The sequence below is a fragment of the Cyanistes caeruleus genome, chromosome 18, assembly GCF_971803275.1.
Source record: "Cyanistes caeruleus chromosome 18, bCyaCae1.hap1.1, whole genome shotgun sequence".
In the NCBI taxonomy this organism is placed as follows: domain Eukaryota; kingdom Metazoa; phylum Chordata; class Aves; order Passeriformes; family Paridae; genus Cyanistes; species Cyanistes caeruleus.
In genome coordinates, this window is record NC_141718.1 from 12056443 (window position 1) to 12068488 (window position 12046).

General features: G+C 52.9%; 1 protein-coding gene across 4 annotated transcripts in view; it reads right to left on the reverse strand.

The window, feature by feature from the left end:
- KSR2 (kinase suppressor of ras 2) overlaps positions 1–12046 on the reverse strand; it is an 81100-nt gene that overhangs the window by 25197 nt on the left and 43857 nt on the right. For all 4 annotated transcript variants that reach the window (XM_086856554.1, XM_086856552.1, XM_086856555.1 and 1 more), the window contains 5 exons: positions 10503–10671; positions 7995–8036; positions 7664–7730; positions 6096–6144; positions 5001–5368 (listed from right to left, as the gene is read on the reverse strand). In XM_086856554.1, the coding sequence (XP_086712680.1) occupies positions 5001–5368; positions 6096–6144; positions 7664–7730; positions 7995–8036; positions 10503–10671 (695 nt within the window). The remainder of the gene's footprint in view (positions 1–5000; positions 5369–6095; positions 6145–7663; positions 7731–7994; positions 8037–10502; positions 10672–12046) is intronic.

Consider the following 12046-nt stretch of genomic DNA (forward strand, 5'->3'; position numbering starts at 1 on the left):
TTAGGAGATGCTCCCTCTCCAGCACAAACATTCCAAGTTCCTCTGCTCCAAAGGGACCTTCGACAAATTAATTCTCTTTACACAGTTCTGCCAAGGTCAGGTTAATTCCTAATGCTGCTCAGTGTTCTCCTCGGTCTTCCCAGCAGGGACATAAATCAGGGCCACACAGCCCTGGTGGCATCACCAGGGGCACCCTGGAAAGTTGAAATCACCCTGGCACGACAAGAGAGGGGTCAAAACCCAGCCCGGAGCATCCCAGGCAGCAAATCCCAGACTCCTTGCACAAGCTCCAAGAGCCACGTTGGAGCTTCTGACTAAAACCCCAAGGAATCTTGGAAAAGCTGCACCAAACCCCCCCTCACAAGCCAGCATGAGCTCAAACTCCAGCTCAAATCTTCTCCCAGACTGGATAACCTCGCTCCCTTCTCCCAGAAAACATTCCCAACCAACAGGAGCCCCAGGAAGCTGTGTGCAGTGCGCTGATCCCCTGCTTCCATGACGGATTTAACGAGCACCTGGAGCTTTGGGAAGCATCCATAAGCATTCAAATCCCACCCCACTTTATTTTTTTTCCTCAGGAGGAACACCCAGAGCTGTAAAACGTGGGAGTTTCTGCTTCCATGGGTGGCTGGAGCCATTTGAGCAGGATTAGGAAAGGACTTTTTCCTTGGAAGGCCCCCGAGGGTGGCAGAGGCTTTACCTCTGTTCCTGCTCCAGGGGCCAGGACCAGGAGCCCCAAGGAGCTGAGGTCACCCAGGCCTGGCTTTGTCACGTCCCCCACCAGCAAAACCAGCTCGTTATTCCTCCAAACAGGGAGTTTTTCCAGCCCTTTCATTCCCATCCAGCCGAGGATTTCGCTGCCGTTTCCCGCCATCCGTTAAGCAGCGCTCAAAGCACCAAGGCTCGCACCCGCTCCTGCTCCAGACTAATTAAGATGGATGTTAATTGTCCCCAGCGCTCATTACCCAAGAGAAAACCCATTAGCAGCTCTGATGGAACCGCTCCTTGCGCTCGCCACCTCCCACTGCTGAAAAATGCTGGATTTCTGCTTTTCTGTCGCGTTAGGAGGCAAATCGGGAATCATGGAATGGTTTGGGTGGGAAGGGAGCTTCAAGCCCATCCAGTGCCACCCCTGCCATAGACAGAGGCACCTTCCACTGTCCCAGGGGGCTCCAAACCCTGCCCAGCCTGGCCTTGGGCACTGCCAGGGATGGAGTGGATACAGCTGCTCTGGGAATTCCATCCCAGCCCCTCCTCAACCTCCCAGGGAACAATTCCTGCCCAATATCCCATCCATCCCTGCCCTCTGGCAGTGGCAGCCATTCCCTGTGTCCTGTCCCTCCATCCCTTGTCCACAGTCCCTCTCCAGCTCTCTTGAAATGACTTTAGGCTCTGGAAAGGGCTCTGAGGTGTTCCTGGAGCCTTCTCTTTTCCAGCCTCCATCCCACTGTTCTTGTTATTAATGAAGAGATTAAACAGTGCTGATCCCATTTATCCCTAAAAATGGTTAATATAGGGAAAATCAGATTTTTAACCCAAACCATCCCACCCTCAGCCAGCTGCTGCCTCAGTTTCCCCTCTTGTTTTTTTCCCCGTGGGCCGTGCTGTTTGGATGGGGAAATTTCTTTCTGCTAATGAGACGATCCCTGAATATCACAGGCAATCAGGAAGGAAAACGTCGGGATGGGGAAAAGTAAAAATAAACCCAGCTATAAATAACCCCCTTCCGGCAGCGCCGGTGGCACGACGTGGTGAAGCCCCTTCCCAGGGACACGCAGCTGCTCCCAGACGTGCAGGGAAACGGAGATTTCTGTAACAACTACAAGGAATTGCTGGGATTTTGTGGAAAAAACGGCCTCGAGTGGCCACTTGTGGGCTCCCAGAAGAAAAGTGGCCTTTTCCACAAGCAGGAAGTCCTGCCCTGGGAATGGGCACAGGGAGGGTGAGGAAATCCTGATATCCTGGGTTTTTTAGCCATAATCCAATCTTCAGGCAGCTGGAAATTATTTTCCCCCACTCCAAGCAAAGCCTGGTTTAAAGATATTCCCATAAACCCACCAGGAAAACTTGGGTCCCTTTGGGAAAGTCCTGTTGGAAGAGCGATGCTCCCCCGGTGCCACCTCCTGGACCATTCCCAATATCCTGGACCATTCCCACCCAGGCCACATTGTCCTCTTCCCTCATTCCCTACAACACACGAGCAGCAGCTCCCACGGCAGAAAATCCCCCCAGGGATGTCACATCCCTTAAGAAAACCCTGAAATGTGGATGGGAGGCAAAACTCCACGTGGTGAGAAGGCTTTTCCCCACAGGAGGCTTCCCAAAAACATTCAGCCAAGGATCAACCAGACAAGGAGCGCCAGCACAAGAACAAGGAAGCATCCTTGGACATACGGATTAGATCAAACTAGATGAGATGAGATGAGATTAGATAATGAAAAGTTTTCCACAGTGAGGGTGGGGAAGCACAGGATGCCCAGAGCAGCTGGGGCTGCCCCTGGATCCCGGGAAGTGTCCAAAGAAGGTTGGATGGGGCTTGGAGCAACCTGGGATAGTGAAAGGTGTTCCTGTCCATGGAAGGAGTGGGATAGGATGAGCTTTAAATTCTCTTCCAACCCAAACTGTTCCAAAATCCTGTGATTCCTGTGCTGTCACGGAACAGCAGAGCAGAGCCCAGCAGGAATCCTCAAAACAGGAATACTGTGTCACAGTTCCCTCTGGGCTATGGGAGTTGTACTCACACAGCCCTGAGCTTCCCAAAATTCCCTGAGACTGAGCTGAGCCCCATCGGTTTTCCTGCAGCCCACAAATCCCAACAGGAGAAATCAAACAGGTTGCCAGCTGCAATTGTAAAGTTCTCATGGAATGGTTTGGGATGGAAAGGACCTTAAATCCCATCCCATTGCACATGGAACACCTTCCACCATCCCAGGTTGATCCAAACCCCATCCAACCTGGTCTTGGACACTGCCAGGGTTCCAGGGGCAGCCACAGCTGCTCTGGGCACCCTGTGCCAGGGCCTGCCCACCCTGCCAGGGAACAATTCCTGCCCAAAATCCCATCAAACCCTGCCGTCCTTCGGTTTAAAGCTGATATTGGTTCAGCTATCAAAGGATGCAGATAAGAGAGGGTTGTAGGAACAAACAAGCGATGCCTGGAAGTGTTGTGAGCTTGGGTTATATTTTGGGCAATTTAATAAATTTGCATTTTGATCTTCAAAAACAGGACCAAGCACAGCTGGAAGAGGAACAGGACGAGCAGAGCTCCACGTTCCTCCCATTAATGCACCAGGCTGCAGCAGCACGCAGACTGATTTTGTCCAACTGTCAAAAATGGCACCTTTCTGCTTTTATAGAAAGACCCATTCGAATAGAAAATGGCAGAGGAAAACATTCCATGGCTCAAAAGAAAAAAAAAAAACATAAAAAAAGAAAATCAAGGAATACATTTCCCAGGTTTTGCTGTTGAAAAGCTCTGAAAAGCCGAGCAAAGGGGGGCTGCAGAGGGAGCGCGAGCGGGATGGAGCCGCCGCCTTTTCCTTTGGGAACGCGGTGTAACACACGGATGGGGGCTCTGACTCATCCATCAATACATGTGTTTGCACACTTTTCCAAAAAGCTTTTGGCCCGGAGCTACCCAATAGATGGAAATGCTGCGGAATTTTCCCCAGATGGCTCATTTTTGGTCCTGAATAAAAGGCGTCGTTTTTCCAGTTGCCAGCTGGGGAGAGCCGGCCCCGCTTTGGGGTCACCCTGACCCCAGAGGATGAAACCCCCAAGGCAAACGCAACCCATGAACCCACCAGAGCAGGGAGCAAGGCGTGAGGTAACACAAATTTGGGGTGAAATCCCATTGTTTTGGACAAAGAGGGAGCAGAGCACCTGCAGAGCCACCCCATCTGGGATCAGGGACTGGGAGGCGCCACTCTCAAGGGAAAATTAGGGATGTGAGGAAAAGATGATGCAATATTTCATCACTGGTGGCGGTTGGAAGCGGTGCCATTCCACTGCTTTTTGAAATGCTGCCAGGAGGAAAATTCAACCTCACCTTGGGGAAACTTCTCTGGGAAAAAAACCCCCAGGGTGGGATTAAAAGCAGGACCATGTCCATGGCTGAAAGCATGGTCTGGAGGTGAAGGAAATCATGGAATTCCCTGGAATAAATGGATTTCCCATGACAACAGCTGCTCTGGGAGCACTTGCAGCCTCTTTGCCTCCAGGCCAGGTGGGATTTTTTGCCCAGCCAAGCATGAATTACACTGGGAGACTCAGTGCTGCATTCCCATTGGGAATGGGGGTGAGGGCAGGTTTTTGGGAATGCCTTGAGACCAAGAAAGCTGTGGAGGTGTTGGGTGGTCTGGGAGCCCCCAAACCCCAAATTGCTCCCCTGACAACTACAAGGAGCCTCCCAGCCTTCCAGAGCCTAAAGGGGCTCCAGGAGAGCTGGAGAGGGACTGGGGACAAGGGATGGAGGGACAGGACACAGGGAATGGCTTCCACTGCCAGAGGGCAGGGATGGATGGGATATTGGGCAGGAATTGTTCCCTGGCAGGGTGGGCAGGCCCTGGCACAGGGTGCCCAGAGCAGCTGGGGCTGCCCCTGGATCCCTGGCAGTGCCCAAGGCCAGGGTGGAATAACCTGGGACAGTGGAACGTGTCCCTGCCCATGGGTGGGCTTGAAGATCCCTCCCAACCCAATCCAAACCGTTCCATGATTCCATGACGTTTCCTGGCCCTGGATAAAACAAACCATTCCTGTCCGGAGCTCCCCTCCTACAGAAGAATGACCTGCCTGGACAGACTTTTGGATTTGCTGTATCCTCCACACCACAAACCGCAGCACACGGAGAGCACGGATCCTGCACATGGAGAACATCCCTTCCTTAGGGCAGGAAACTCAGCCCAGCCACAGCGTTGAACTGGAGGAAGAAACCACGGGGGGGAAAAACCGAATTTTCGGCCAGGGAAAACAATTCTTTGGACAGAAAAAAACTGTTCCAACCTGGTGATGATGGCGAGGTGGGGAGGGCTCATGCAGGCCCCCATGAAGAGCACCACGTTCTCGTGCCGGGTCTGCCTGTAGGCCATGACCTCCCTCTTGAAGGCCTTGAGCTGGTCCTCGTTGTCGCGCTCGATGTCGATGAGGCGAATGGCCACCTCCCCGTGCCAGCGCCCGTGGAACACCTGCCCGAAGCGGCCCTTCCCGATCAGCTCCCCGATCTCCAGCTGCTCGAAGGGGATGTCCCACTCCTGCAGGAAGATGCTGGTCTGGCTGGCCTTGCGCGGGAAGTTGCGCGCGGAGAGCAGCGAGAGGTTCATTTCCTCAAAGTCGTCCTCGGACTCCTGCACCTCCTCGGCGCCTTCCTCGTTCTGTGGCAGGCAAAGAGCATTGGGAACAATGGAAGAGGGGAAAAAACTGTGGAAGAAACCCCACTGATCCCACTCAGACCCAGAGGAACCAGGCAGGAGCAGCCCCGTTCTAGGCAAAGTTGGGAGAATCCCAGGTTTTCATAGAAACATGGAATCCTTTTGGTTGGGAAAGCTCTCTGAGATTGACTCCAGCCCTTCCCCAGCATGGCCAAGGCCACCACAAACCCACGTCCCCAAGTGCCACATCCACAGGGCTTTAAATCCTCCCAGAGCTGGGGACTCAGCACTTCCCAGTGGAGCCATTTATTTACCCCGGGGTTAAATTTAAGATTGTGACACATCAGAGATTTACTTCATTTTTCTTAAAACAGTTTCATCCTCCCCTGGCTGGGCTGTGCTCCGTTAATTCCCTTTATTCCCAGACCCCTTGATGGTCCATTTAGACTTCCTACAGGATTTACAACACCCTTTAAAAGATCCATCCTCATCTTCCCTCTCCCCTCCTTCCCTTCCACTGCATTTTTAATGCATCCTGAAAACACCTCATTGAATTCCAAACTGGAAGCCCAGGAGGGTCCCTCTCCACAGGGCGGGGACACGGATGCCTGGACTTTAATTCAATTATCAGCAATTCCACTGTGCAGATGGGAAATGTCTCCATTTCCTAGGAAATGTGCCCCAGGACATCCCTAAAACCAAGGCCCATTAAGCACAGGAGCTGTCTCACCTCCGAGGTGGGCTCCACTTCAATTTGAAGCAATGGGTTTCCTTCCAGGCTGTTAAAAGAATTACGGAATTAACACCATGGAAAAACACCGGGATTTGGGGAGTAGTGCCTCTTCCTGCCCCGGGGGTGAAGGGATCAGAGGGAAGAAGGTGTCGCTAACCCAGGGAAAGGGACGGATTTAATCCCCCAGGCTCTGACCACACTCGAGGCCTTTTCAGGGATTTCTAAGATTTCTCCACTACCAACACCAGCCAAAGCAGGAAGACAGAAGGAAAGAAAATGCATTTTTCAATCATTTTGGAGAAGTGGAGGGTTCAAAGATCCTCTCCCTTCAGGAGAGCATCCGAATCTGTCTGGTTTTCCAGTTCTTTTCCTTCCCTGCTCACTTAGCACCTCCCACCCCCAGGTCCAAGACTGGGGTCTCGCTGCTCCTGACAATTAACAGGGAATCGGGGAAATTCTGAGTGAGGGATCAGCTGGGACAGCTCAGATGGTTTCAAATATCATAAAAATATATTAGAAATTATTATTATTATTAATCAATAAATAACAAAATCCCTTCCCAGGGGAATTCTGCTACACGGCAATCCTGCAAGTCTTATCCCACTCCACGGCCACTAAAGACTATAAATCCCAGGATGCTACACATCACAAAAGGAGTCAATCCTGGCACTCTGAGCAGCTTGGGAAGCCCAGGTGCCTGCAAAACATCTCCATGGATGGGTGGTTTGCTGGAGCAGCTCCTCGTCACTATCCCAAACACGAATTCCCGTCTCCCGAGGATCCAGAGATGTTTCACCCAGCCAAGCCCAGGATGGCTCCCATGGGATGTTTTCAGTGAGGGGGGAGTCAGAGGGAATCACAGATTTTGGATACTGAAAGTTCTTCCCCTCCAAAAATCCTATGTCTTGACATCTTCCTTTTGGAAGGGGGGAAAGAGAAGGCTTTGACTTCACCATTTTTCCAGGAATTCCCAAGGAATGGTGGTTCCACCCTTTGTTTCACTGGATCCCCAGTGGAATTTGGAGAGTGTGGAGGAGCCAGCCTCAAACTGGGGCCAGAACTGACCCCTTGAACCCCTGGCTTGTGAAATCCTTCAAAAATGGCTTTTAGAGGAAGGATCAGGAAGGACACAGCAGTGGAACGTCGCCGCTGGAGCAGCACAGGCTCCAGGACATCAAGGAATGATGGATTTGGGCCCAACCTGCTGGGGAGGAATGGCTCTAACACTGATTAGATGCTGCTTTGACAAACTTTCAGCCCAAAGTTTATTTGGCTTGAAGACATTGGAAGTGGTAAAGGTATCCCGGTTATCTGCTTTTAATTTAATTGCAATTTAATTAATCCCTTAGGCTTGGGCTTTTTGGACTGAAATCCATTTACTTTTTTTTTCCCCGAACATGGAAGAGCTGTGGGTTATTAATGAACCCCCTGCCCTCCTTCTCAACCTTCCAGAGCTCCGGGGTCTCACCAGAACCACGTGAGCCCCCGAGGGCAGGGGAGCACCCATGGGTGCCTGGAGGATTTGGGGTGCAGAGGGAAGGGGGTGGGAAGGGGGAGCCACTCACATGGGGTTGGAGGTGACGGGGTGCAGGACGACCTGCGGGGCTCGGGTCGGCGTCTCAGGCACCACATCTGGGAACGAGAGAGAGGAGTCAGAAACCTCTGGGGGCAGCCAAGGCAATTAAACCCCACCGGGGTTAATTAAACCCACAGCTCCAATTTAGTGACACCCGAGCAGGGCTGGGTGTCACTTAGGGCCACCCAACCCTGCAGCATCTGAGCTCTGAGGAGAAATCCCATCCCAGCACAAATCCAGGGGTTTGGAAAGCCGGCCATGCACCCATCCCCACCAGGAGAAATTCCAGCATCCAAGGAAAAACTTCCCAAGAGCCTTACCTGGGAAAATGAACTGCTGCTTGTACTTGTAGTAATGGGAGGCTGGAAAAGAGGGAAAAGGCTTCAGTATTGACCTGTGGGGCTGGAAAAGCTCCAACCTTCAGTGGTTCTTCACCAGGAAACCCCAACCCCAGTCGTGTGACTCCCTCCTGTGTGATCCAACCTTTCCCACTTCCGTATCCCCATCTGGAATATTCCATATTCCAAAATGGCACATAGAATGCCCAGGCCAAAAAATGAAGACTTTTGCTGGATTCTAACTTGATTTCCCGCCCCACATCTACTCCTCTGCACCGTTTGGAGAGGGTTGATGCCATCCATGAAGTCACTGGTGGGGTTTGAACCCCACTTTGCCAGCAGGACTGCCGGTCCTCAAGTGGAATTTGGGAACCTCTTGGCATCATGGGGACACCAAGCGATGGGTTTGGAACTGCTGCCCATTTGGGCCACATTCCATCCTTTTTTCCCTTGCCTTGGAGCCGTGTCCTTCCTGGAAGGAGTCCCAGGAGCCACTGTCCAAAGCCAGAGGTCGGAATGGCTCTGGGTGTTGGGAACATCCGCTGGCTCCCATCTCCAGCACAAGGACTGATCCCATTCCATGGGCAGGCAGGTCATGGATGCAAAGCGCTTGGAGCTTCTGAGGCCACCAGAGGTTGGCACCAGCTCAGAAGTCACCTTCTTATCTCCAAGACCCCAAGGGCCATCCCTCAGCCTCCCCTCTCCATCTTGGAGACTCCAAAGTCTGACCTCAGCCCTGCAGCAGGACCTGAGCCAACATCAAAGGAGCCTGGGAGGTAATTCCAGCAGGAGAAGGTCACCGTGTCACAACTTCCAAGCTCAAATCCTAATCCCTGAGATGACCACCTTGATGGGATAAACCACAGAACTATTCCTGGCTGGGAAGATGAAAGCAGGGTAAGTCCTGCTATGGATCCCATTCTGCTCCTCGTGGTTATAAAACAGGGAGCAAACACCCCCAGAGCTGCCAGGGTCTGATCCTGCCCTGCCGGCTGGGAATGTGTCCCAGCTCCCCAGAAGAGGGGTGAAATCCATGGTTTCTGCTTTAAACTCAAGACATAACATCCCAAGAAGCCCCATAGGCTGTCCCTGCTCCAGAAGTGACCCATGATTGGGCTACCGAAGGCTGGATCCCCCAGAACCGGGCCAGGCCCAGATTGGGATGCCGAGACACCGGGATACTTTGGCTCTGGAAGAACTCCTCGCACTGGGTCACACCAGCACAGAACCAGTGCCATCTCCTCCTGGATCTTGGAGGCTCCGGGGCTGTGCCGGGTGAAATCCTGACCCTATGGATGGGCCACAGCATTCCTGGGAGTGCTCAGGGCTTCCTCCCACCTGCTCTGCTGTTTTCCTGGTGCCATTCCAAGATCCTGACTGAATCCCAGGTGCTCCAAAGGACTGCCGCCTCTCCAGGCACACGAGGACATGATGGGTGCTTGGCTACTGGGGGGTTTTCCCAGATTTTGGAAGTGTTTGATGTTGTTGTGATGGATTCTGACAGGCAACTTCCTCCTCATCATCATCCTCCTCTCTGGTTGAAGGCTTGTCAGGATGGAAGCACCACAGCAGATCATGAAGATTCTGCCTGGTTCCTCTGGAGAAGCAAGCCTTCCTCCTTCCCTTTCCTTTCCTTTATCCTGGGATTTTGAGGGTGCAGGAAAGACCCCAACCTTCCAGCTGCTGCAGCAAAGAGGTCGTGGATCAAGCAGAGCCACCAGGACAGCCAGGAGCACTCCAGCATCCCAGAGATCTCCTCTCCCCTCACCAGCTCTATTTTGGGAGCAAGTGGACATTTCCAGGAGTGATGCTGAGCCATTCCCTCCTGGAAGGGACCTTTCCCGGAGCAGCAGGACATCCCGAAGGAAAGCAGACACGCTGGGACAGGCTTTGATAGATCCTCAGCCTAGGAGGAGCTTTTTGGGCCGTCTTCCATAACTTGCGTGTCCTGCAGCCACCACCACCTCCCTGCCTCCCCCACCATCCCTGAAGAGGTGAAGCTCCCAGAGGATGGATCCCAGATTCCATGGGACAAACCACATCAGACAGCCCCAGAATCGTCTGTCACCCCACACAGGCTGCCAACCTGTTGGGGACCCATCACCCCAAAACCACGGTGGGGTCACGTCAATGACCAGGGTCAGCCCCTGGTTTGTGTTTGCACCTGAGGAGAAATGCCATGGAAAATCCATGCCTGGAAAGTTCTGTAGCCTCAAGAGCAGCAGAAGCTGGGCTGGCTCCAACCATGGAGGATTCCAAGACTGGATCAAGCCTGGAGCTCTGACCTTTCTCCAAGCAGGAGGTTTGACCAGAGACTCCCAGCCTGAATTACCCTAAACTCATCTTTTCTCCCCATTTCTACTTCCACCTTCTCCCGATCCCAGAGCCCAGGCAGGGAATTAGGCAGAACTGATCCACATCCCAAGGACACCCCAGGACACGAATCCCTCGCAGGGGACAGATGGGGACATGGGGAAGGGGTGGCAGTACCTGGCAGGTTGAACTGCTTCTGCTGGCGCGGGCACTGCGGGGACGGGTGCAGGGGGGACGGGGGGGTGGCGCTGGGCGGCAGCGGCGGGGCCGGCGAGGATGGCGTGGACGACGTGGTGGACGAGGGGTTGCTGCTGGAATCTGGCTGGTAGGGTACTGGAATGTGGTCCTGAGGGACACAGGGAAGGAGGGAAGGTCAGAGCGGCGCTGGTCGGTGCCACCCCGAGGTGCAAAGGACCCCGGGTGACAAGTGACAGCTGCATCGTCACACCCGTCTCTTCCAGAAGACACCCAGAGCTCTTCCCAAAGCTCTTTGTATTCCCCAGGGCCATTTCCCACCTTTGGCTCCTTTCCCACCCTCACCCCCAGCTGAGGGTTCTGCAAATCTCCTGGCTCTGCACAGGCACGGCCACCAAGGCCAGAACCAGGGCCACCACCCTTGGGGACAGCAAGGTCCCGGAAGTTCCTGCTGAGCTCCTTGGAGCCAAACCCCAGGGCCTTGCAGGACCTGGAAGGAGCAGCCAATGCACCCCAGGATGTTCCTCACCACCCCTTGACTCTTCCCAGTCAAGGCCAGTGATTTTGGGTGCCTGCTGGGATGGGTGGGAACAGAGGCAACAGGCAGGAAAACCTGCTGGGATATCTTGGATCAGAAAAGGAAAATCGAGGTGGTCAGAATTCCCCCCCTTGCTGCCCAGCTTGGAGCCACTGAACAGGGTCTGAGCAGTGCTGAGCAGTCCCACCCCCACACAATTTCCCTCCAAGGTTAAAAAGTCTGCAGGAGCCTTCCCCAGCAGGTAATTTTGCCCTAATCAATTAATTCTTAAATGAGCTGGGCTTTCCAGGAAACCCATATTGGTCATCATCCCATGCTCAATAATCTTGGTCAGGTAAATTCTTTTTTAAGCAACCAGTGAAGGTCGCAACAAAAGGGTTTCACAGGGGGTTGGAATTAGAGGAATTTAAGGTCTCTCCCAACCCAGGCCATTCCATGATTTTATTCAGGATACCTTTAAAGAAAATCTTTCAGGAATATCAAAGTAAGAAGGGGGCCATGCTGAAATGAGAATATCTATAAGGGAAATTTCAACCTGAAGGGGAGTGCTCAGGACAAAGGCTCAACCCCATAACAACAAAACCAGAGCAGATCCCTACACCAAGACATTCCTAAAAATATTTAGCTTTAAAATCAGCATCTCCAGGAGCATCTTGGTACCCACACCTTTCCCAGAGCCAGAAGATGCTGAGGGCTGGAGGAGCTCAGCCAGACTTTGGGAATTTGGGGTTTTGTTGATCCATTCCCTGTCACACCAGTGATATCCCTGTTTTTGAGCACTTCCAGCCTGCCAGCCCCTCACCCTGCCCTTCCTCCAAGGAATTTTCCACTGGAGGCCAACAGGCTTTAAATTCCATCAGAAGCAGCCCTGTGATGGGTTTATTGTATCAACGCAGAGCAGGAGTGAGCCAGGTGCTCTGTCAGGTCTGGCTTGAGCAGCTTCGCCAGGGACAATCAAATTCCAGGCTTGTTTTATTTGCAACAATAA